The 25,500-nt window shown below is 45.2% G+C and overlaps 1 protein-coding gene and 1 long non-coding RNA gene across 7 annotated transcripts in view; both read right to left on the bottom strand.

The window, feature by feature from the left end:
• Positions 1-2,090, bottom strand: part of QKI (QKI, KH domain containing RNA binding) — a 160,617-nt gene extending 158,527 nt beyond the window's left edge. For 2 of the 6 annotated variants that reach the window (XM_004044930.5, XM_055391786.2), the window contains exon 1: positions 1,452-1,971. In XM_004044930.5, coding sequence (XP_004044978.1) covers positions 1,452-1,593 — 142 coding nt within the window. In that variant the 5' untranslated portion in view covers positions 1,594-1,971. Of the gene's footprint in view, positions 1-1,451 lie in introns of all 6 variants that reach the window. The other 4 variants (XM_004044929.5, XM_063707992.1, XM_004044928.5 and 1 more) reach the window with 3 other exon arrangements.
• A 3,470-nt stretch (positions 2,091-5,560) lies between these two features.
• Positions 5,561-20,047, bottom strand: LOC134758792 (uncharacterized). The gene is made up of 3 exons (XR_010134415.1): positions 19,594-20,047; positions 13,344-13,433; positions 5,561-5,952 (listed from the first exon to the last, which is right to left on the bottom strand). It is a non-coding gene; the product is annotated as an uncharacterized lncRNA (long non-coding RNA).
• Positions 20,048-25,500: the final 5,453 nt, after the last annotated feature.

The following is a 25,500-nucleotide window of genomic DNA, read 5'->3' as shown; positions in this document are numbered from 1 at the left end:
CCCATTTCAATGTTGGTGAGTGCTGTATGTTTAACATACGGAAGCAAAACGACGAGAAAGCCGTAACACCTAATTATTTTCTACTTTTAAGTTGTTTCTATGACTTTCAAGACAACAGAACTCCTGGGATTTTTCTTTAACCATTTTTTATCATGGAAACATTTCCGGCCTTTTGTTCTCTAGTGACATTCCAACTCCCCAAGCTTCAAACTCCTGTTCCCCGACTCTATTTTTAAAATCTCCAAATTCTTGCGAAAAATCTAAACCCCATTGTTCATCTCTTCAACCTATAGTTTTCAGTTTCCTTTACACAGTCCTCCGGTGGTGCCTCTAAGCAGGAAAAAAAAAAAAAAAAAACTCCTGGCTAGTCGATTTTCGAAACAGACTTTTTTTGTGGTCTTTTTTTTCTCTAGGCGTCCACAGAAACCCACAGCTACTACAAATTAATACTTCAGGTACTGCTATGAGAACTTCTTAAGGAAATTCCAGAGTTGGTCAACATTAATCTTCTTGTCATTCTTCACTCCCCACAGCGCTCCATAAAGCTTTTTGGAAACTTTGGCTCAATTTTATTTCGCCCTTTCCAAACGTCTCGAAACCCTGTCCTACAAACTCAGGCGGCTGCGTCCCCGGGAGCAAACCCTCCGCCCAAGTTCTTCTAACTCAGGCTGCGCTCCGATCTGTCATCGCGTTATTTCGCACTCCACCCGCCCCCCCCACCCCCGAAAAGTGAAGTTCAACTCCCTAACAGTTCTCGCTTCCCCAAACAAAAGGGAAAAAAGTGCTTTTCGCCGTCACTTAGTCCTCCTTGTCGGCTACGCCAACATAATTTCGGTCTCCTACGGAATTTCTTTAAACTAACGAGCCCCACACTGACTTCCACTTAGTATTTAACAGCTGCACCAACTCCCCAAGCACGAAACCCCGCTTTCGTCCTCACGGGAGGGGTGAGCTCCCGAACGCGGGGCGGTGGGGGTCCGCGCAGAGCAGGCTCGGGAGGCCGAGCGGAGGAGCGGGGCCCGCGCCGGGGACACGCGTCCTCCAGGCCGGCGGCGCGGCGTGGGCCTGCTCTCGGGAGGGCTCGGCGAGGACCACCGAGTCCGCGCAGCCCCCGCCGACCTCTCGGAAATGGGACCGCCAAAGCTAGAGGGACCGCAGGGCTCACCCCGCAGCCCTCCGCAGCGCGCAAACTTGGACGCCAGCGGCGCGAGGTCCCGGCCGGGCAGGGGGCGTCCGGCACCGGCGGGTCCACCCCGGCCCTCCCGCCCGCCCGCCCGCCGCAAGCCCGGCCCGGCACCTCCTTTGTGCGCCCTCCTGGCCTCCCAGTCCCCCCGGCGCTCGGTCCCGCCCAGCCGTGACCTTCCCGCCCTCCCCACCATCCCAAGTGGGGAAAGGGGCCGCCCCGGCGGGGGTCGGGCCGGGGCCGGGGCCGGGGCCCTGGAGACGCTCACCTTCGTCCAGCAGCCGTTCGAGGTGGTTGAAGATCCCGCAGAAGTTGGGCAGGCTGCTCATGAGCTTCTTGTCGTTCATCAGCTGCATCAGGTAATCTGGGGTGGGCTTCGGCTTCTCCTTCGTTTCCATTTCCCCGACCATATTCCAGGCTCCGCAGCTCACTCCGCCCGCCGCCGCCGCCGCCGCCGCCGGAGAGGAGGGAGGGGCGGGGGCGAGCCCCGGCCGCGGGCCGCTCGGGACCCGGCGTCCCGCTCCGCGCCGGCTCCCGCTCTGGCTCCCGCGCCGAGCCCCGGGGCGGCCGGCACCGCGCGCTCGCCCGCCCCCCGCAGGCACTTTCCGCCCGGGCCCGACGCGCTCCCAGCCGCCGCCGCTCTCGGCCGCCCGGCTCGGCGCGTCCCTCACGAGGCCGGCGGGCGGGCGGGAGGCGGGTCTCGGCTGGCCGAGTGCGGGCGCGGGGCGCGGGCTGCTGGCGCCGGACGAGGAGGAGCCGGGGCCGCCGCTCGCTCGGCTGGTCGAGCCCGCTCAGCGCCGCCGCCGCCTGTGCCGCGGGCTCCGGGGGTCTCTCTGGGCTGGTCCCCGCCGCGGCGCCTCTGCCGCTGCCGCCGCGCTCTGACTGCGCTCCTCCTCTTCCTCCTCCTCCTTCTCCTCCTCCTCCTCACTCACTTGGCGGCGGAGTTCGCCTCAGTTCAGGCGGCGCTGCCAGCGGCGGCGGCAGCAGCGGCGGCGGCGGGGGGAGGGGCAGCGGCGCGGGGAGGGCCGGGGGCGGGCGGCGGGCGGGGCCGCGCAGGGCGGCCGTTAGCGGGACCCGGCCGGCGCGCTCCCGCTGCCCGCTGCCCGCCGCCCCCCGACCCGGGCAGCCGTCGGCGCCGCGCCCCCTCCTCCCTGCCTCCCTGGCAGGGCGGGCGACGGGGGCAACGGGAGCGTGACAGGCTGTGGCGCTCGGCGGGCCTGGGCGCAGGGACTGGGTCGCCGCCGTGCAAGGCGCCCGGGGCGGGTGGGTGTGGGCTGCGGGGCCGACGGCCGCGGGGGGGCGCGGGGCTTTCCACGGCACGGGGCGGGTGGGACCGCGGGCGCGGTCGGGGCTGGCGCGGCAGGCGAGAGGAATTCCAGCGGGACGCGCCAGCGCTGCCTCCGCCTCGCCTCCCGTTACTATAGTTTTTTCAGAACCTCTTATCCACCCCGCAGAAGAGAAATTTTTTTTTAACGTCCTGTTGCTTCACGGGGGACTTTCGGGGTGGGCATCACGTGGCCCGACACGTAGCCGTGGGGCTCCAGAGCGCGTGCGCGCGTCGAGCCCGGTCGCCACGCCCCTTCCGAGGGTCGCTCCGCCCCCGTCGGGCTCCGCGAGCGCGCGGTGGGGGAGGGGAGGGCCCCGGAGCGCGCCTGCGTGGGGCGGGGGCGGGGGCGGCAGCCGACTAGGGGCAGGGTCTGGCCGTTTAGGGCCGGGTCCTGGCCCGTCGCCCACGGTGCGGAGGGCTGGTGGGCTTTCCTTGGCCGTCGGGCCCGCCACGGCGCGGGTCTTGGCTGCGGGGCGGGGGTGGGGCGGGGGAGCCAAGGATAGGAGTTTGAGGCTTTTCGAGGCGCGTGCCGCGGCGTCCGCCTCTGCGGGACTCTGCGCCGGGCGCCCTCAGCCGGCGCGCCCGGCTCCCGCTTTGTCGCCGAGAGAAGCACGCGCGACGCCCCTCCCGTCGCCGCCGTGGCTTCTTTCCGTGTTCGTGATTTGCTGAGAGGCTGGAAAGCAGCACGGCGGAGAGGAGCCTTGCGCTCGCCGGGCGGGAAGCCTGCGCGGACACGCGTGCGCACCCACGGGGCGGCGGGCGGGCGTGGGGGGTCCGGGCCACGCGGGCGACGCGCCTCCAGGGTAGCAATCTTGTTGCACCTTCCCGTTATTCTGAAAGCAAGTCGTAGCCAGACCCGAGCGCAGCGGCTTAGCAAATAATAAGGGGAGCGTCAGTCGTGCTCGAAATGCTTCCTTCGCGATGGCGTCAGTGTTCCGTGAGGGAATGAAGCCGCAGTAGGAAATTAAGAGCCTGTGCGCGTAGTCTGAAAAGCAGAAGTCAACATTTTTACAGATGAAGGAAGAATACGGAGGCAAGAGGTCTTTCTTTGCAGTTTGGTGAATTTCCAATATGTAGACTTGTTTGGAAGAATTTTCTCAGCTGCACCAATGAAGTCCTTGATCTATAGAAGTCGGCAGTCCCTAAATCTACGTCTGCATTTTGTTGCAAATGCTTTATAACATTCCATGAAAATAATGCAAAGTTATTTAATATCCAGTTGGCCATCGTGAGAGTAATTCGCGGCTCAGATTTTGTTAATCATTCTGTCTTCTGACTTAACAGTGAATGTAGGTGATTTTTTTTGTAAAATGTTGCTTCACACGAATTCTGAGAATCACCTCTAAGTTTGAATTGTACTGAAGGCACTATAAGAATTTCAAATGAACGCTGAGTAGCCAGTAGCTTCTGGCCTTTTCGTTTAACAAGCACAGAGTTCGTTTTTAAAATTAAGTTACTTTGACAGAGGAAATGTAATCGCCTTGGTAGATAACATTAAAAATGTAACTGTCAGATGTTTTAAAGTCTCCAACAGCCGTATCTGTTTTAGAGCCATAGAATATTTACTTACTGAATTTCCTGTTTAAAGATGAACTTTATAAATGCAGGGAATAGTAGCTTGCAAAAAAGCTATGGTCTCTAAGTAATGAAGGCTGTTTCAATACCTAGAAAAATCAAAATCAAGGTTTTGATGCTGCTAGTGTAAAAGATGCAATCTCCTTCTTAATGGCCTGCTTATTTATTAAGCTCCTAGGCACTATGCTGAATGCCCTACATGCATATCTCGTTTAATCATCAGTACAACTTGGGCTTAGGTTAGACTGTTATCCCCATTTTACAAATAAGGGGAAACCCAAGAAAGATGAAGTTAAGTAACTTGCCCAAGAATATAGCTAGTGAGTCCTGTGTCTGGGATTATAATCCAATTATATTTTATTCTAAAGCTTTTTTTTTTTTTTTTTGCTTTTTTTCCTTGCCCTATCCTTTAAACCAGGTTGAATTTTATGACAATATTCCACCGTTTTTGACCCATAGAAATGGCAGTGTCATAAGGCTCAACCACTTAAACCAGATTAAATAACAATGATAGGCAATTTTCATTTCCTATGTATTAAATCACTTACGGTTACAGCATTTGATAATAGCAACTGTGTGTTAATTTTTTTTTTTTTTTTTGAAACAATTTCGCTCTTGTCACCCAGGCTGGAGTGCAATGGCGCGATCTCAGCTCACTGCAACCTCTGCCTCCCGGGTTCAAGTGATTCTCCTGCCCCAGCCTCCCGAGCAGCTGGGATTACAGGCATGCGCCACCACGCCTAGCTAATTTTGTATTTTTAGTAGAGACGGGGGTTTCTCCACGTTGGTCAGGCTGGTCTCGAACTCCCGACCTCAGGTGATCCGCTCCCCTTAGCCTCCCAAAGTGCTGGGATTACAGGCGTGAGCCACGTGCCTGGCAGGTTACCTTTTCAAATCTATGTAGATCACCTCATTTCCTGACAGTCCCTCAATGGTTTCTTATCTAAAAAAAAAGGAAAGAAAGAAAAAATCCGAAGAGCTTACGAAGGCCTGCAAGACGACAGGTGTGTCCCTGGTGCATCACTGACCTTGTGTCCTTCGTCTCCTCCCACAGCCCACTTGGCTGCACCCCCGTGGAATCCGTCTGGATCCTTAAACATTCCAAGCATGCTTACCCTCCCCAGGACTCTGCCCTTGGTGTTTGCTCTCCTCGGAAAGCTTTTCCCCATACATCGGCGACCCCTGCTCCTATTTATCTTTAGAAGGTGTCCCTTAACACCCTATGTAAAATGGCGCCTTTGTGCACACAAACACCTCCTCCCTTCTTCCATCTGCCTACCCCAGGTTCTTTTCATACCATTTGTTTCCACCTAACTATGGGTCAACTCGTTTGCCACTGGCATCAACATTGTAAGCTCCATGAGAAAAAGGAGTTTCTTCTATTAGGAATTTCCAACACCTAGATCAGCCTATGGTACACTTAGGCACTAAAAATATATGTCCAAAAGAAGTATTAAGTACTTGTTATGGACCAGAAGCTCTGCAAAACCCTTATCTTCATTGTTTATTTTCATCCTTACAGCCAATATTTGAGGTAGGCAGGAAGAGCCATGTTTCAGAGATGAGAGGGCTGATGCTTAGGAGGAGTAAGTAGCTGCAGAGGGTCGGGTGCGGTGCTTGTGCCAGTAATCCCAGCATTTTGGGAGGCCAAGGCAGGTGGATCACTTGAGCCCGGGATTTTGAAACCAGTCTAGGCAACATAGTGAGACCCTATCTCTATAGAAAATACAAAAATTAACAGAGTCTGGTGCCACATACCTGTAGACCCAGCTACTTGGGAGATTGAGGTGGGAGGATCAGGGAGGCAGAGGTTGCAGTGAGCTGTGATCACACCATTGCACTCCAGCCTGGGCAACAGAGCAAGATCCTGTCTCAAAAAAAAAAAATGTAGAAAGACTAACTTTGTAATAATTACATTATTACAAAAATGTTATCTTGATACAGTATTGAAAATAAATTACAACATGTAGTGAGTATATATACAGAATGAGCCTCCAGTTGAAGATCCCTATAATAGGTTTTTTCACTGTGAAAAATTGTCATCTAATATGTTGACACTAAAAATGGTTCCACATTCTAACATCAGTAATTAACCAGGCGTGGAAACATATTTTCTATTCTGTTAAATTTGATTGGCTCTATTTGCTTATTGCTATTCTTAACATTTAAAATAGAAATTTGCAGTATTCCAAACCTTTCTTTATCACCATAGAGTTCTTGAAAGAACTATAATGTTCCTTGAATATAAGATTTAGGGTTTTATGGCTTTTTGTCCCAGTGTTCTTTTTAAAAATCTTAGTCTTTAGATTTTCCTAAAAGGAATTGGGGCATTCTTGGTATCTTCACAAAATAATTGTTTATTGTCTTAATAGATTTGAGCATCCTTTTAAATTACGAGATGGCGCTTTTTTTTTTCTTTACTTTTTAAAATTTTTTTTACTTTTAAATTGTGAGATGGCTTATCAGGTACTATTTAAAAGATTGAAAATGAAACATTTCAAATGTGAATATCTTAAATTTTCCAGTACCTGTTATATGTAAATGCATATCATTAACCCTAAGGCATTTACAGGCTGAGCTGGGAGTTAATAGCATGTGCAGGTACATTTAAAAAGTTAACTAATAACTGCCACGTAAAGGCTAAAGACAAAAATGCTGTAAAAATACCGGTGAGCACCAACATTGCCTGCTCGGAAGCCATTGTAAGACCACACCGGGGAGGTGGATTTGATCTCGAGGCGGAGCAAAGAGTGTTGGGAGACAGCAATGACAGAACTTGGGAAGTGGAAAAGTACCAGGTGTTAGGGTAGGAGTTTCCACAGAGAGTATTTGATGCCAGATTTTGGTTGGCCTCGAACATCAAACTAGAGTGTTTGTAGGGGAAGAGCCTTGGGATTTGTGTGTTCGTTGGGATGGGGAGTGGGCGGAGATGGCGGCGGGGGCGGGGGGCGGTCAGGGGGGGAGGTGGTCTCCCTAGGTTCTTGCCCAGGCTGATCTCAAAAGGAATTTTTTTTTAATATAAAGAAATGAACAAATTAGATAGTAACATGGATTCCTCTCAGTGAACCTTATTTATATCTACTAGTACAAATACAACATTTGTAAAATGAAAGGCATTGCTCTTCACAGCTGTTCTAATGTTAACTGTGCTGCTGTTTTAAGCCACTGACATGATCATTCCAGATGTAGTACTAACATTTAGCTTAAACTACTGCACAACGGTTAAACGGTAACTGACAGTGTAAGGTTTCTACTCATTTGACCCTAAATGAAACTTTAGAGGTAAAAACATTCTCAGCCAGGATGCAGGTCCTTGTGCTATATAATCCAACCTTCATTCCATATTTAAACAGAAACCACCTAAAAAATAACTGTCAGTCACAGGAAGGTGAGAGTGAGTTACAAATGCATTTTGTTTTGATCTACTCCCAGATTGATGCTTGGTTTTATGATTGCAAGACAGTTTCACAGGTGCTCTCCTGGATTGGGTTGATTGTTATTTTATTTTATTTTTTTCCTTCAGATTTGGGACCCTTTAGGATGCATCTGTGATTAGATTTTTTTAACATACTAAATGGATATGTTGGATTTATAGTCTATGAGTTAGTTTTAAAAGTTGATATGGGTGACCATTTTACCAACAAGGGGAATGACTATTCATGTCCCAGACATTTAACCAAATGCCATTATCCTTTACTAAAATTTAACTTAGAGCCTAAATGTACTTTTCCAGTAATTTCTGTATATTAATGCGTTCTTAACTGAGTTCCCAGCGAGACCAAGGAAAGACCAAAAGAAGACTGACATTTATAGAGTCCCGATCAACCTTCGGGCACTTCAGTTACTGAGTACGCAGCAACTCTGAGTTAATAATTATCCGTATTTTACCGCTGAAGAAGCGGAGGCTGAGAGGGTTAACTACATAATGTGACTCATGTGGCAGCTACTGAATTCAGGACAGGATTCAAGGCAGACCTTCGGAGTCCTGAGTGATGGAAGGCACACTGTTGACCTTTCTGTAAGTTAAACTTGGGTACCTCAGGAGCTGTACATTAATAAGTAAAATACCTGTGGCGTTTGAGTCTCTTTTTTCCAGTATTCTAGCTGATGGTGTATAGAGAAAGGATTGCTGTGCTAGGTATAAAAAGCCTTATTCGTTCTATGCTAATAAGTTGTGTAGCACTGCGTAAGTAACCCTGAATCCGAGTTGAACTAAGTGATCTCCAAAGTCATTCGAAGGTTTAAAATTCTGTGATTCTAAATAAAATATCCTCACTAAGATTAGCAAATTGACCTTGTTGTAATTTTATTTCTGCACCCAGGATAACCCTGTATGCAGATGGATGGTCATGTAATAGCAATAAGAAATTAATATAAAAACCTTTAGGTGTCCAATTTTGCACAACTTGTTGAAATAAGTAATAAATGAGTAATATGTATATATATAATATGTATATGTTATAAATATATATAAATAATTATAAATTCTTAGTGTGTGTGTATATATATATATACACACACACTAAGAATTTTTATTTCCCTTAGGCAACACATTTGGCTGAAAATGTTACATTTTTGTAATTTCCAAAGAATTAAAATCAAATCTTTCTTATTTTTTTAAACATACTACAACTTAATAGAAAGTGGAGCACTAAAAAAATTCCATCTAGAGCTCTTCATGAAGAAACTTACTACAAGTAGAGCATAAAAATTCCTTAAAGGTAGAATTCAGGTCTTATTCCTCTTTCTGCTCTTAAAATGCTTTACAAGTAGTCTACTTTAAATAATTACTTCTTTGAATGAACAAAAGAAAAAAAGGAAAAAACACAGAGACATACTTGGACTCTAAGGAGAGGAAGCAGCCATGTAAGCTGCTCATAGCATCTGAAAATCCAAAAGATTTCTTTGCCTTCAATGACAGGTAGTGTTTGATGCTGTGTGTTCATATTTTGCAATGTAATTCAGTGATTCTTGCAAAGTATTTTGGAGTGTAAGCGATGTCTTACTCAGCAGGAAACAGCATTTGTGGCAACTAGGCCAGGGAATCCATAGTCCTCTGAATCTATAACAGGTTAGAAAATGAGCGCCTCTGGTTTTAACATTGAAGAGTTTGTATAGCAATGATATTTTATCAGAACTGTTCACTACTTATTCAGATATAAGATTAAAAGCAGGCAGGGCACAGTGGCTCATGCCTGTAATCCCAGCACTTTGGGAGGCTGAGTCAGGTAGGTCACTTGAGGTCAGGAGTTTGAGACCAGCCTGGCCAATATGGTGAAACCCCATCTCTACCAAAAAATACAAAAATTAGCCGGGTATGGTGGCACACGCCTGTAATCCCAGCTACTCGGGAAGCTGAGGCACAAGAATGGCTTGAACCCAGGAGATGGAGGTTGCAGTGAGCTGAGATCACACCACTGCACTCCAGCCTGGGCAACAGAGCAAGATCCTGTCTCAAAAAAAAAAAATATTAAAAGCAATTATTTGTAGCACTGAGATTCAAGCAGTACACACCAGTACAGCCTTTTCAGTTTTTAAATTTTGAAAGATTCCCACACCACTCAGTGAGCAGTCACTGCTCTGAGCCATACTACCCAGGCCCTCTTCCGGAGCCCCGGGACCCACCTAACCCAGCAACCAAAGGCAAGATGCTTGGCACCCTGACCCCATCAGGGCTGGCAGACACTGATCATTTATGCCTGTGCTGGACCAATTGTTACAACTTTTTGATTATTACTTCTGTTTGTATGGGCTTCTTTGCATATTTAGAAAATTATTTTATTTCATATCTTTATGTCCATTAATCCTGGGCTTATGAGTTTTTACTAAATGTAATGAAAGTGGATAGTTTTTTTATCTAAGATACATGTAGGTTCTTTGGGTATATATCCAAATTTAGAAAGGTTTATACAAATGACATTTATCCAGTGGCAATGAAATACCAAAGGCTTCAGTTTTGCTTTCTATTTTCCCTAAATAATGTGTTAAAAAAACAGGTTGCTGCCAGAGATGAAAAGTGATTCATTCTCCTCCTTATGATAAACTCTGTATTTCACACAAAGAAATATCTCTGTTCTGTTCTTCCCCAGTCCTGTGTAGCCATTCGCGTTCCTTTGCTGAGCTGTACAAGTAATACTGATGATGCTAGCATTTATTATTTCCTAGTTATTCTGTCTAAGCCAATCTGTAAAATGTGTTACAGTTACATTTTATAGATCTTCAAGGACCACCAACTTGATTAACTGACATTAATGACACTGTATTTTTCTCAGTATTCATTGGTAATGAGCATCCTTTTGAGTTGGAAAGAGAATGTGGCATAGTGAAATGAGCAGCCGTTTTTATTTAACAGTTTTAAAATGCGTGCCCTATATTGATAGTGTGAGCTGGGAATTAAGCAGCCGTGAGAAACTGAAAGCTAAAGCTGTGATCGACAGAGGGACGTGGCCCTGCTCCTGCCTCTGTCCTTTCTGTGTCCAGGTGAAGCTGTTAAAGGAGCAGAAAGAATGTGAGGGGATCAGGAACGCAAACTTAAATGTGAATCAGGAAGGAGAAGAAGGGCTTGCATGCGAGGAGTTCAAAGACAGTCTTGTAAGCTCTCCCATCAGCTGACCTGCCAGCAGCCAGCCGCCTTCTCCTCCAGTTCCTCTCTGGGTGCCTGGCTGTTGGTGGCAGAGGCAGCAGGCCCTGCTCTGTGCCAGGTCCTTGACCTCTGTAGACCGACAGCCAGACTTGACCTTCTCCTCCCCCTCAGCTCACCAGATTTCAGCTTTTCAGTCAGTCCCATGCCTGATTTCATGAAGGCACACTGGCACTTCATCAGACGGCCCCAGCCAGGCCCTGCCTCTGTGTTTGGGAAGAGGGAGCAGACACAAGTCTCAGACTGTAAGTGGCAGGCTGGCCTGGCGTCAGGGCCACTCAGCACCCAGGCCGGTGCGGGAAGGAGGCCTTTCATCTCTAGGCTCAGACAACTGGTTTGGGGCCTTTTAATAAGTACTTCCTTCTGCACTGAAATATGAAATAATAATACCTTAGCCCCACAGCATAACCATGTGCCAAGACTATAGAAACGCTTCTCACAGATAATGCAGAGGAACGGTCCTGAAACAAGGACGGAAAGTCCTGAAACATTTTTCCTGAAGAATTTGCTGGTCCTCCGAGGCAGCTGCAGAGCAGGAGGATCCAGAAAAGTCACTGAAGAGGTCCCAGGTTCAAATCTCGACCCTGTCACTTGCTAAAAGCAACGTAAACTCTCTGCACCTCTCTTTTCTTGCCTGTAAGGTAAGGTGGTGCAGCATAAGGATGTTAGGATGGCATGGGTGCCTCACTGCATGCCTGGGACACGGTAAGCTTTCAATAAATAGCATCATTTTAAGAATTGAAAAGGAGGCCTGGATAGGGCTCCAGTTCGTACACACGTATTTTGGAATGTGTGCAATCTCTCTACGTTGAAATTTTCTCCACAAAGCTCAAAAGTATTTAGTCATCAGTTTTCTGCTGCTTCCTATTGCACAAACCGTTTCCTGTTCCCAGGACTGCTGACACTAGGAAGTAAAGGGACAAACAGCCTGATGAAAAGGAGCCTCAGTCCTGGGCTGGCCCCATTGTCAGCAGCAACAACACTTGCTCTAAAGCTGGCCAGGGGTCGCCACCAAGACCCAGTGTTGAAAGCCACTGTGTCATTGCGGGACCAAGTGGAAAAGGAGAGGCTGCCTCCCTCCTGCGCCTGCCCTAGAAACAGTGGGCCTGGCAGTTAGTGGAGGGAGCTTAGGAGATCCCGTCTTCCGGAAGGTCCAGGAGCTCACCACGCCTGTTAGATTCCATGATGATATTCTAGCACAGAGAGTTGTGGGCTAACGCAGGGTTTAAACTGTGATGTCCAAGCAACTGTTGGGCTGCATTACGCCAGCTCAAGGGCTTTCTCCAATCCCTGCCCCGAGGTGGCCACCGCAGCAAGTGTAGGAGAGTGAAGGAGCCAGAAGGGGGTCTGCCCCACCTGCCCACTCAGCAAACCATGCTTTTGGCTTACTTCACTAGATACTTGGAAAGCAATAGCAACAAGCTTTAATCAGATACCATGGGGAAACATAGCCCTTATTTTGAAGCACCTAAAATCTGAAAGTGGAGAGACAAAAATATACGTACTTCACTAGTGGCTTCTGCAAGTTTGTTTTACTAGATCACGCAGGAAGCAGCTAGACAGCAGTGGCTCCTTCTACCTTCCCTGCACGTGCCTTGAAATCAGCTTCATCTCTCCTGGTAACCCCCTAGAAATTTCACTTCAACGAGATTAGGTCCCTAAAATTATGACTTCTGCACCTCCTAGTCTTGTCACCACCTCCCAGCCCTGGGCCACACCTGTAGCCTCCAGAAAACTCATCAATGGAGTCAGGACTTTCTCTCAGTGGTTTTCAAGGTAACAAAGTGGCTTTCAGAGCCTCATCTCCAAATGAAGGCCAGGACACACACAATTAAATCAAGGTAGTTGAAAGGAAAAAGGAGCTTTCAAATAAACGTTTCTGAGATTCAATTATGAGTCTTGCTTCACTGCGAATCACATACCCCATTGTAATACTAATCTTGAACAAAATTTCTATTTGCATCATATGTTTTCTTGCTCACCAAGAGGGCGACACATTACCAATAGATACCTGGGGACGTGCTTCAGTCTGAACTATAATTGAATCCCTGACATTATAAGGAACTTGGTAAGAATTTTCCTCTTGAAATCTATTTTTACAAAAGTGACTTATTGTGTACCTTGTATGCAGTGATAATGCACTAAGTAAAGGTAATGCCAGAGACCACAGCAAAAACTTAGATGATCTGTTTTCCCACCAGATTTCTCCGAAGCAAGATCACCATCACAGCACTGAGCTGCCGTTCACTTAGTAAGCCACACAAATCTGAATTCAGCACAAAGCCTTCCCTCTTCGTGCTTCCCCCTGCCTCAAGCCTCAAGTTCAGCAGCTCATGCCTCAGCCCTCTCCCATTCTCTCTGTCCTCATCGTGGTCTGTGGGTCCTTTCCCATCCTCCCCACAGCCTCTCCATGCAGAGTTTCTGAGGGGCCCTGAGTTACACTAAACTTGAAACCTGCTGGTGTGATGTGATAGAATTTCTTATGTATAATATAACATATGCATATGAGTGCAACATGAACACCCCATAACCTTGTTCTTGATGTCTACTGTCGAACTTCCTGGATGTAAGACTTTCCTAGCATCTTAATACAGCTTTTTAAAAAATTGCCAACTTACCGGCTGGGCGTGGTGGTTCACACCTGTAATCCCAGCCCTTTGGGAGGCCAAGGCAGGCGGATCACTTGAGGTCAGGAGTTCGAGACCAGCCTGGACAACATGGCAAAAAAAACAAAAATTAGCTGGGCGTGGGTGGCGGGTGCCTGTAATCACAGCTGCTCAGGAAGCTAAGACAGGAGAATCGTTTGAACCAAGTAGGTGGTGGCTGCAGTGAGCCGAGATCACGCCACTGCACTCTAGCCTGAGCAACAGAGCGAGGCCTCATCGCAAAAAAAAAAAAAAAAATTGCTGACATACAATTTCTCATTGTTATTTACCCTTCATTTGACATTGTATTCCATAGTCTCAACTTTATCTTTACAGCATTCATTCAAGAAAGGAAATAGGGATTACATGAGGAAAAAGAGAGCAAAGGAAAAAATTTCAATAAAGGAAATTGTCCTCCCTTCCCACCCACCAAAAAAAAATTCTCCTTTGCTGGAAAGTGAACCTAAAAGCAGTTTTGCTTTTCAAAACAGTTTTCTAAACACACACACATACGCATACACACACACATATGCATACACACACACACACACACACGCGCACACACACACACAGTATTTCATGGCCTGTGCACCAGTTCTTGCCCTGCCGGCTCAAGGTCTAGCTTGTTTTTCCACCCCATAGTGTCAGGCAGGTCCAGCCCTCCTTTATGTCCTAGAGTTCGTGCTGGTGCCAGACAGCTTCAGATTCTATGCTCCATTTGAAATCATTTGCAAGATCTGAATTGTTAAAGAAAATACCCTGGTTCTGAGTAATGCTAACCACTGGAAAATATTAGAAAACATTTCAAAATAAGAGGGTCCTTGGATCTGTTATTTCTTATTGGAATTGAATTAAATTACTGGTCGACATCACAAAACTAAAAATCTTTGTCATTCACCATATCTTTTCCCCCTTTAAGAATCAACAGGAAGCCCCAGAGCTGGGGAGAAACTTTCCTACTAAGTAAACTTCACCGTTTGTTCTACCTGGGCCTGACCTGCACAGTAACCAGAAGCTTCCTGGGCCCAGCAGTTTCAACCAACTATTTCAGGAACCCGTGCTCACCCTTGGCAATAACAAGCCTCAGGTGATTTCAGCTGTCAAGTGTCTCTGATCCCCAGATTCTTACAAGGGAGCTTTGCAAAGCTTGTAGTCTCTCCTTCCTAATTTAATTTAAACTGCACTTGTGATAAAGAGGTAAGTGCGCGGCTTCTCCCTAATGCTACCACGAATTTCTATATGACACAGATCCTCCTTGGGGCTGAGAGTGAAGTGCTGGGAGTCTAAAAAGAACTGTGTCCATCCCCTGTGTCCTATGGCGTCTCCAGGGAGCTGCCATCCACCCAGCCCCCTCCCACCTGTCCCTTTTCTCCTCGGCCAGCCCCCAGCATAGAGGTGCCTACTGCACCCAGTGTCTCTGCCAGCCTCTTCCAGGGCCCACTGCAGAGCCAGGCACAGCTTCCCCAATCTCTCCTCATCCCTGCTGCCTCCAAAACAAACACAAATTAGAAAAAGGACATAGGAGTTTTGGTTATAGAAAGGTCAAAGAGTTTTAAAAATTACCGACATTGGGAAAATTACAAGGTTGCTAAAGAATCTGAAAAAACTACCAGCAGTGGTTGCCAGAGCTTGACCTCATTTATGTTTCAATGGAGACCTGGGTCAACTGCTTTGAATATTTCTGAAGCATTCTTATTCATCTTTTGTGTAGCTAGAGGTTGGTCTGCGCACGTTTGCTGTTACTGAGCTGTGCCTAGCTCTTGGGTCCAGGCCCAATCCCTGACCCTTTAACAAAGAAGACACTTCTCCTTCTCCCCTACAAAGGCCTCTCCCTTGGGCTTTAGGCTACTTGTTTTGACCTTCAGTTTGCCACCAGGGTCCATCATGGAGACCTCTTGGTTGAGGTCTTAGGGCTCTGCCCTCCTACCCCTCCCCCACAAAGATGTCCCCTCCGGGCCATTGTTCCCTTGCACTTGTCTTCCGTGTTCCTCCCGGATAGCTCTGTGCCTCTGGCGTACAGCACGATGCGGGTTTCTGTCGTTGAATTTAAATTGGCCCAGTGAGGCAATACAGCACAATGGGGAAAAGCTGTGTCTCGACTGGGTGCCATCGGGCAGGCAGCTTGAGCTCAGCAGTCCTCAGTCTTCTCAGCTGCAAAATGGGGATGCTAATTGTGAAAGGGAAATTAAAAATCGGGACCACAATTCACTCTGCCAAAAGAAAAATTAAGCTGAAAGCTGAGTCATGCAAGATGCGGCCTTTCCTTTTGTTCCTAAGCAGAGAGCTACAGATAAAAGCTTCAACATCTCCACAGGTAGCTTCTCTGTGTTCACTTTACGTTACATAAATTGCCAATTTACTGAGCACGATTTACTGAGTAGAGAGGAATACGTAACGACGATTCCCCTACCTGCTCCTTTTCTCTTTTCCCCTTTAAATATTGAAGCCCTCAAAATCATGATTGGAGAAAGGCACACACCACAGATTGTTTCTGTGATTCCATGTTTATTTCTTCTGGGCATGTCCTTAACCTTGGGAAAATAAACTTCTAAATTGATTGAGACCTGTCTCCAAAACTTTTTGGTTTACATAATAATGCCCACTTTATCATGCTACCATGAGGATGACATTGGGCAATGATAACCCCCGACCTATGCCTGGAATACAGTGATTGCTCAATAAAAACTGGTTCTCATTATAATTCTTATTAATGTCTTTTTAAAAAAATCAATCTGCTCACTGATTTTCATTCTTTCTTAAAAAAAAATAGACTACCTTTAGACTGCCTCCTTTCATCATGCACAATGTGAGGCATTGGGGGTACAACGGGAAGTAATTGTCTCTGCCTTCCAGGAATTCTGCAGAGTGGTAAAGAGGGCAAGTACCAAAAATTACAGAGCAATGAGCTAGGTCTTGCAATGGGACTATCCTTGGTCTCCTGTGGGAATGTTGGATGAGAAGCAACTAACTCCACCTGAGGACTAGAACAGGGAGAGGCTGTGGAGAGAAGACTCCTAGAGGAGCTGACAAGAGTCAGACTGGACAAGACCAGAAGGGAATTGCCACAGGGGGAAGGAGGAAAGAAGGTCCTGCCCGGGGAAACCGTGGGTGCAGTCAGCGGGGATGGCTGGTCGTGCCCTCCATGGCCCTGGGCTGGTACAACAGTTGTTCTAATTTAATCTGTGGATCCAGTCTCCTTAGTAGTCATGCAGACTCAGTAGAGAACAACATTCTGGAGCCTGCTTCTGTGAACATCCGTCTTTCAGCTTCAAAGCTCTACCTCCAGAACAGCCTTCCTTCTTGGCACAGTGCTTCACCTGAGGAACATATTAATAATATGACTCGCACTGTTTGAGCGCTTTCCATGTGCCTGGCACGATCTGGGCCTTTCAAGCATCATCTCACGCAGTCCTCTCAAAAGTAATCCTGTGTGGTCATCTCATTCTGTGTCAAATCCCGGCTCCAAACAGTTTCTACGTTGGCCCTTGGGCAAGTAACCTCACTGTGCCTCTGTTTCTTCATCTTCCAAAGGGGATGCCCAGCCCACCTCACAGGTTGACGAGGGGGCGATGGGAGTTAATATATGCAGAGCCCTTAGAACAGTCACCAACACGTGGTAAGAACTCAGTAACTGCTGTTCCTTTGCCACTGCACATGCCTCTAGAGTTTTTTGTTTGTTTGTTTGTTTGAAATGGAGTCTCCCTCTGTCACCCAGGCTGGAGTGCAGTGGCATGGTCTCGGCTCACTGCGACCTCTGCCTCCCAGGTTCAACCAATCCTCCTGCCTCAGTCTCCAGAGTAGCTAGGATTACAGGTGCCCACCACCACGCCCACCTAATTTTTGTATTTTTAGTAGAGACGAGGTTTCACCACATTTGTCAAGCTGGTCCCGAACTCCTGACCTCAGGTGATCCGCCTGCCTCAGCCTCCCAAAGTGTTGAGATTACAGGCGTGAGCCACCACGTCTGGCCAAGTGCCTCTAGATTTTTGACCCATTTGCAGAGTAGTGGGAAGAGGCAGAGATTGATAGCAGTTCAAAATTGGTTTTCTCTTGCTCTTGGGCACATAACTATTTCCATTTCCCACCTCCCATATGGCCATGTGCCTGAGTGCCAGCCAATGGAATAGGAGTTGTACTCCTTCCAGCCTGGCCTACAAATCCGGCCCTGCCTTCACCATCAGCTGTCTCATTCAGGCCAGAGGGAAGGGAGATGTGTTGAAGATGTGAGTCCCAAAACGAGAGCATGGAGAAGGTCATCCTTCAGGCCCGTCCACTGCACGGTTCCGTTGCGTAAATAAGAAACAAGCCTCCACACACTTGGCGAGCAGCCTAGCCAGCTTTTACTAACACGTGTGTGTCTAGAGCTCAGGGAAGGGCCAGCCTTGCAGTGCCTTGTGGGAGATACAGCCGTGGTCTGCCCAGCAGGTTCTACTTCCTCCTCCTTCTCCCCGTAAGAAACTCCCTCTCTTATGTGAGAATCTACAACATGATTTGCTGTGGCTTAATTTCTGCACCACTAAGTCGGCAGGCAGTGCACACACAGCCGAGGCTCCGAGCCATTGGCCACATGATCAGTTCTGGGGCAGCCTCTTGACCCACAGTCAGTTATTGTGGCCTAATCAATTATTGCTGAAGCGTTCAGGAGAAGGGGATCTCTCCTTTTGGGTGAGATTGCTGACTTTAGAGGATGCAGATATCCTACGGATCCTTTCAAAGAAAGAAGCCAGCACAGGGGAAGCAGAGCCAATGTGGAAGAACAGTTCCTTAGGGCGTCGTTTCAACTCCAGCATCCATTAATGTTTGATTCACCTTCCTCAGTTACCTGGGTAATAAGCCTCCTTTGTGTTTAAGCTGATTAAAGCCAGTTTTCCCAGTACTTCCCAACTTACCAGCTTTGCCCATTACCTCCAGTTCCCTGGGCCTCAGCCCCACTCCCTCTAACACCTGCCTTGAGAGCTGTCTCGATAATCTGATCTTCACATTACATAAAATATTAAAATTCCTTAAATAACCAGTGACTGTAACAGGCATGGCTTCCACTGAGGGGAGAAGAGTATTAGTAACTCACACGTGGTCTCCATGGATAATACTCCTTCTTAGGAAAGGAGTCTTGCTATATACACTAGAACAAACAAGGTCCCATTAGCACGAACTCAGTAGAACTGCCCCTTTGTTTTATTGTGCTGAACTTTTGTCCTATTAAAGATTTTTAAAAGTAAATGGTGAATTTGGGGAGTTTGGAAATCTGCAAATTTCCTTCACAATGTGTTTCCTTGTACTAGAATTTAATTAATGATATTTTTATCTGTTTTTCATTTAAAGCAACATAGTTGCAACCCCAGAGATTTACAAAATCAGAAATATAAATTAATTTTTACCATTAGTTATACAGACTATCCTCCCAGCCTTCACTTTAGTCTTTTGATTAAATACAGGCTATCCCCAAATATTTGATGGGATAGTTCTGTAAAGTGTATATTCCACTTGTGTCTCAAACACTAGAATACCAGGCTTGTATTTTTGAATTTTGTTTTGGATTTTATTTTGAAATTCTTACTTGTATAAACCAATCCCTTATCAAAATAGAAAATTTTCAAAAGTTGCTTAACTTTGTCACTCTCCTCGTCTTTCATGCTGGTGAAAACTAGCCTGGCCATTTGACATTGAGGTTTTCTTTCTCCATATTCATCTCCAGGCTCTGAGTTCATTATTCCAGTGAAACCACGCTAAGGAAAAAAGACTTTCCTACCCTCCTCTCATCTGTTGAACTTTGGCTTCCTTCACTCTCCCTTGCTCTGCACACCCAGCTCCTCCGAAATCAAATGTCAGGAGACTAACTCCGTGAAGAGTCTCTAAGAACAGAGTCCTAATCAATCTTGTTCATGTTGTGGGGAGGGGAGGGCTGGGAGTTCCTGTTTAAAGTATTCAGAATTTCTGCTGGGGATAATGACAAAGTTCTGGAAATCGTTGGTGATGGTTACACAACATTGTGTATCTAGTTAATGCCAATGAATTGTACACTTTAAAATGGTCAAATGGTAATTTTTAAGTATATTTTATCACAATGAATTTCTGTCTTGTATATTTGTATAAATTACTAAATAATAGTTGCATCACTCCTATGGATAGCAGCAGCTAAGAAGCCTGAAGAAGTCAGTCAAATAGAACGGGTAAAGAAATTTTGTTTCTTAAAAAAGTGCCCGACAGAACAAAGCACACTCACCCTTTGCCAACTGTCTTTGGGAAAAGGCTCTGTTCGCTCATGCGCAGAAGGAAGCCAGGCCGCGAGGATGTCGACCGCGGCAAGATGAATGACCCCCTGGAGACCGCAGGGTTGGTGTTCGAGTTTCCACCGCCTTTTCATCCTTTTGTCCACCCCCCTGATTCACATGCAGATTAGCCCAGACCATCTCCCCTCTAAATACTCTTTTCACGCTGGTTGGAAGGTAGAAGGCTCATCTAAATATGCATGAGGCTTTTTCTCCCGGGTTTCTGATGCGCTCTTGTTGGATGTTGAGGAATTACGTTAATTAATGCGTGCCTGCACACACCGACACAGAAACCAGGCACGCACATGCACACACACACGCACCTGCACACACACACACACACACACACACACACACACACACACACACAATTAGCTTTGTCAAATCCTCCTTCGGCACTCACCAAACAGTTCCCATGAAAAGGAAGGAAGGAGAGAGGGGGAGGAGGAGAGATTTGAAATCTGTTGCCAGGGGAGAAATAAATGGTACAGCTTGATACAAAAGAAAGTACAAAGTTTCATCTTTGCTTTCTGGAGTTGCAAATGTAGCTGTTGTTTCCAGTCAGTCCCAATGTAAAATAAGACAAGGCCGTTGCAAACGCAGAACTGCCTGGCCTGGCTCTTCCCAGTGGTGAAGAAAAAGTTAAGGACAGAGTTTAAATGTTGGAAATAAGTTGTAAATTTGAAAATATAGAACTCATCAATAGTTTCTTTAAGCAGGGCTTTATGCAAATTCCTTCACCACAGATCATGTGAGTCTGGATCCCAGAAGGAGTTGTTAGGGTTTGTATTATACCGCCCTTTACGCTGTCTTTTTCCCTCTGTCTCTTCTGTGGCTTTTAGATGCTGTTTTCATTAGGCTAGCTAAATTCCACTTTAAGATGAATTCACCCTAAGTGTGTTTGCATGAAATTATATCGAGTTATGGCTTAGAGTGTAAATCATCTTTAATTATAGGTAATCTTTATGATATTTTAGCAGATAGGATAATATATTAGCACACTGGAACTGAGGTGCAGACACCTCAGTTAATGGCCTTAATATCACACTGCCAGCAACAGTCATCTTTCCAACCTTTAATCATCTCCCTCACCTGCCCCTTCCTTTCTGTTCTCAGTGAACACAGAATGCCCAAGCAGCCCATCAGACCCTGGTCCGGAAGGGCCCGGGGCTCTGTCACTATCTTTCAAATTTGTGTATCATGACAGTAGGTTGAAAAGTGTATTTTTTCTGTGTGTGTGTTTTTTTTAATATAACCCATCAACGGATACTGGTTTTCATTTCTAGATCTTAATATACTAAAATATGAAGATTTTGTTATTTTCAAAAATTCCTTCTTGATTCAAGCAATGAATAATTAGCGTAGCTCTCTTCATCCATCCTCACAGGGTACAAAAAGATTGGGAAATCCTGCTTCAGGCCCACACTGCTTCTCTAGCTGAAGGGAGGCAAAGCAGAAATAAATCTCCAACTTCCCTGAAGCATACGGAAGGTTTCCCTATGCATTTTGTGACAAACTGAAAATTAGTTGCTGATAATATTTCTTTCACATGAAAGTACAGAACGTACTCTATTCTCCATCCCAGCCCCCACTCCAAACAAAATCTGGTTATTTGAAGTCCACATAAATAACCGACTCTGGTCTATTTATGTAACTATTGTTGTAATCAGCATTACACATTCTTAGCTTACAACCAAGGTGTCTTTATGTTTCATCAATAAAAACTAAGACGGAAAGTTCACGCAGAAAGTGTTTTCTTTCATCTGCTACACTGACAGGGAATTATCATACTCAGCGTTATTTCCTAGTCATTTATTACTGACTTGTCTGAATGAATAGGTACCTGGATCTAAGTTTAAAGAAAACTGTATCTACATTTTTTAAAGAAAAAGTTAGTGAAAGAGTTCAAAAAATTGTTCCAGATTCCTCCTGGGGGAGGTAATGCATTGCTTGGAAGGTATTTCAGAGGGGCATTTTGTAGAAAACTCTGGGAATCAGTGGGGGTATTCAGTAAATATTTTTGAGTGAATGTTGGATGGCTTTGATCAAGTAAATTAAATACACACACATTTAGTCATCATTTTATGCATAAATAAATATCTATACATAAACAGAACTATTACCTCTACTGATGGTGGATTACTGAGCTCAACTGTGTCCCACACTTCAAGTGGCTCCCGGCTCTGGGGGAGGCATTGCTGCCTGGTGTGAAGGGACCACCCCACATCCATCAACAGGTCTAGACAGAGACTGGCTTCCTCCCGGCTGACACTCAACAGAAAACGGTGGAGTTGGCCTTTTAACCGTGCACAGTGGATGGTCCTGATCTGCATGGAGTAAGCTGAGGGTCTCCAAGAAGGGTTTCTTGGCTAAAAATATGTTCCGAGCCAGTGGACTTTAATTCTTTTAACAAAAATATTAGTCATGGAAATTTTAAGAATTAAAATTAAAGTTTAATTTTGCTGAGTTAATTAAAGTTATTAACCTTTAATATATAGATAGTATATATGTGAGTATATATATACATATATATCTTCTGGGTGGATGGCATTATCAAGTGCTAAGCTCTGACTAAAATTAGAGGTTGGAATAACCTGAGCAGGAAGGAAAAAAGAAGGCTGTTTTTTGTTTTCATTTTTGTTTGTTTGTTTGTTTTTGAGACAGGGTCTTGCTCTGTTGTCCAGACTGGAGTGCAGTGGCACAATCATGGTTTACTGCAGCCATTGCCTCCCAGGCTTAAATGATCCTCCTGCCTCAGTCTCCCGAGTAGCTGGGACTACAGGCGCACATCACCAAACCTGGCTAATTTTTGTATTTTTGTAGAGTTGCAGTTTTGTCATGTTGCCCAGGCTGGTCTGAAACTCCTGAGCTCAAGTGACCTGCCTGTCTCTGCCTCCCAAAGTGCTGGAATTACAGGCGTGAGCCACCGCGCCCATCCCAGCTCTATTTTAAAACACAGAATCCACAAAGGAAGGAAAAGGTCAGGCCCTTGCAACAGTGTTCTGTGGAGGCACATACTAGAATGTACTGGAATAGGGTTCCCTGAAAGCCAAGATACAGGGGTGTTTTTAGGGAATGGGGAGGTGTAAGGTAGCACACAAGAGAAATGACCAGCAGGGCAGAGGGAGCTGGGGACAAACTTTGTTCAGTGTCGAAGTTTATCCATGAAAATGAAACTAACACAAAACTATTTTTTTACCTATAAAATTGAAACGTATGTTTTAATTATATTATCCATGGTTAACAAGGAGAGGAAACAGACATTCTCATATACTGATGATAATACTATAAATTGATAGGAGATTTCTGCAAGGCAGTTTGGTAATAGTTATCAAAAGATTTAGGTTGTTGTGTTGGGGGGCTATAATTTCACTTCTGGGAATTTATTTTGTGTAAATAATCATGAAAGGGTAAAGTTATAGTAATATTTTTATTTTAAATAGAAAAACATAGAATTTTTATCTTATTAGTGTGGTTTTATTTTATTTTGCTTAGCCGTAATTTCTATAATGAGTTGATTATGTGATAAGACATCAGCAATAATATTTGTTAAGAAAAAAAGTGTGCCCATGGTCAGTGGGCTCCTTTGCTGTTTGTTGATTGAAAATTTCCCTTCCAGGGCCTTCATGGAAACTACTCTGGTGTCACAGAAATATATCTAAGGATGGAGGTAAATCCCATGTGCAAATACTGTCAAAACAGTGCCTCTCCTGGCACCAAAACAAAAACGTGAGAATTTCAGTGAAATAGTCATGCATTAAGTACACAAAATCTGAAAGTTTTAATAAACTCAAATATATCTTTCAGAAACCAGTATACAAATGATTTCTCATTTACCTTTTTAAATACAACTAAATACACACAAAATCTAAGCAACATTTAGCATTTTCACTCTAAAACTTGGAGACCTCATTTTTTATCTAACCTCTCTTTTTTCCAGTACAGCGTCATTACCATGGAGATTCATGTAAGTAGAAAAGCTTTGCAGAACCTCTTTTCTCAAACAAGAACCTATCCGAATCTGTATTAAAATGGCAAGGAATAAGTGAAAATATCTATATGAAGTCTTAACTCAGAATTGAAATATTAAAAGTGACCGTTTTGCGTTGTCTCTTTCTCACAAAGCTTTATCTCATGGCATGATTTTTACTCCTCAGACATTTTCAAATATTTGATCCCTGAAGCTTTCACCCAACTCACTGCAAAGTTTAAAAATACTGCCTATTCCAAAGTGATTACACATGGTTCTCAAACATGATAGGAACTGGCAGACCAGCCCCCAGCTGTTTCCATGGAGACACTGGGAGTGGCAGTTATGCATTGTGAGATTTCTCCAGCCTGAAACTGTTACTGCCCTAGACTGAGACATACATGTTTCACAGCTAAGCCTGAATCCAAAATGAAATTAAAAGTTTACTGGCTAAATGCCAAATTCAAAACTACCCTGACCTGTCTTCCTCTGTTCTCTGACAGTGTGTATGTGTACAAGCTCGTCTGAAAAGAGTTGGCTTGTAAACGGGAGAAGCTGTCCAAGAAGTATTCTCACAATGAAATAATCATTTTATTTTGTCCATACCGACAAACAACCAGTCAATTCAGCTGGAGGAAAAAACAAACAAACAAACATTTTATTTTCCAAATTTGTAATGAGTTCGCTTAATTATTTTTGGTTTATTGTGTTATCTACATAGTTGAATCTTAAATCTGAATTTTCATAACCTAAGGAAGGAGTCCCACTGAGTGATGTTTTATGTTACAAAATCATTTTACTGTAATCAATATTTAAGCCTATGGTAAAGGCAGCTAATATTGTGTCATAAACACTTCAAGTAAGTCACAGAACTCATTTCACCTGGAGGCTATGGAAGAGCGCTGGGCTTCCGCATTCCCTCCCTGACTCCTACTATGTCCACCTTTAATAGTTTTGTATGTGTCACTCCCTAAAACAACAACAACAAAAATGCAACTTGAAAACCACAGATCCATTCTAGCCTTTTACTCAGTTCACCCCTGTACAGCATTGCACAAAGACATGGAAACCAGCACAGATGACATTTGGAGACTACCAACTTTGGCTACTTGCCTTCAAGGAGCATTTATGTCATTTAAAAAGTTGCTGTACTTTAGCTTAGTGGCAGCCTTCTTTCCACCATTTTAGTATCTGCCATCGATTTTTCCATAAAAAACTGAGTGCCAGATCTTGGCTTTTCTTGACTGTTTAAGCTCGATATCAGGAAGAAAATGAGGAGTAAGACTTACATAACCTTACATTTTAAGGATAATTCATCTATAAAATCATTCAGCTTCCCTGAACTATGTGAATGGAATTTGTTTGCATAAATGTAATTCCACCAAAGGCTTCTAAACTGTGAACTAATCACATGATGTAATTCTGAAGGTTTCCCAAAATTAATCTTTGCATTAGTTATCTTTTGCTCTCTTTTTATGTGTCATCTTGCTTTTTCACATTCCATTAGGTATCAAAACCAAGAGAGACAAAGTACAAGCTATTTATATTTTATCAAGTCTCAAGATAATGGAAAATATTTTATACCAGTTAGAACTGCAGAAAAGCCAGGTGGTTCCTACACCCATATTTTGGCAGGATGCAAAAGAGCAAATAATTATGGGCGATACCTTAAAACACTTATTAAACAAAATCTTAAGAAGGATAGTGATTTCACTAAATTTTATTTTATTTTATTTTTTTGAGACAGAGTCTCGCTCTGTCGCCCAGGCTGGAGTGCAGTGGCACGGTCTCGGCTCACTGCAACCTCCGTCTCCTGGGTTCAAGCGATTCTTTTGCATCATCCCCCTGAGTAGCTGGGACTACAGGCGCCCACCACCACCCCTGGCTAATT

This window comes from Gorilla gorilla, chromosome 5 (genome assembly GCF_029281585.2).
Source record: "Gorilla gorilla gorilla isolate KB3781 chromosome 5, NHGRI_mGorGor1-v2.1_pri, whole genome shotgun sequence".
Classification (NCBI taxonomy): domain Eukaryota; kingdom Metazoa; phylum Chordata; class Mammalia; order Primates; family Hominidae; genus Gorilla; species Gorilla gorilla.
Note: the sequence above shows the minus strand (reverse complement) of the source record. Positions and strands in the feature narration are given on the sequence as shown.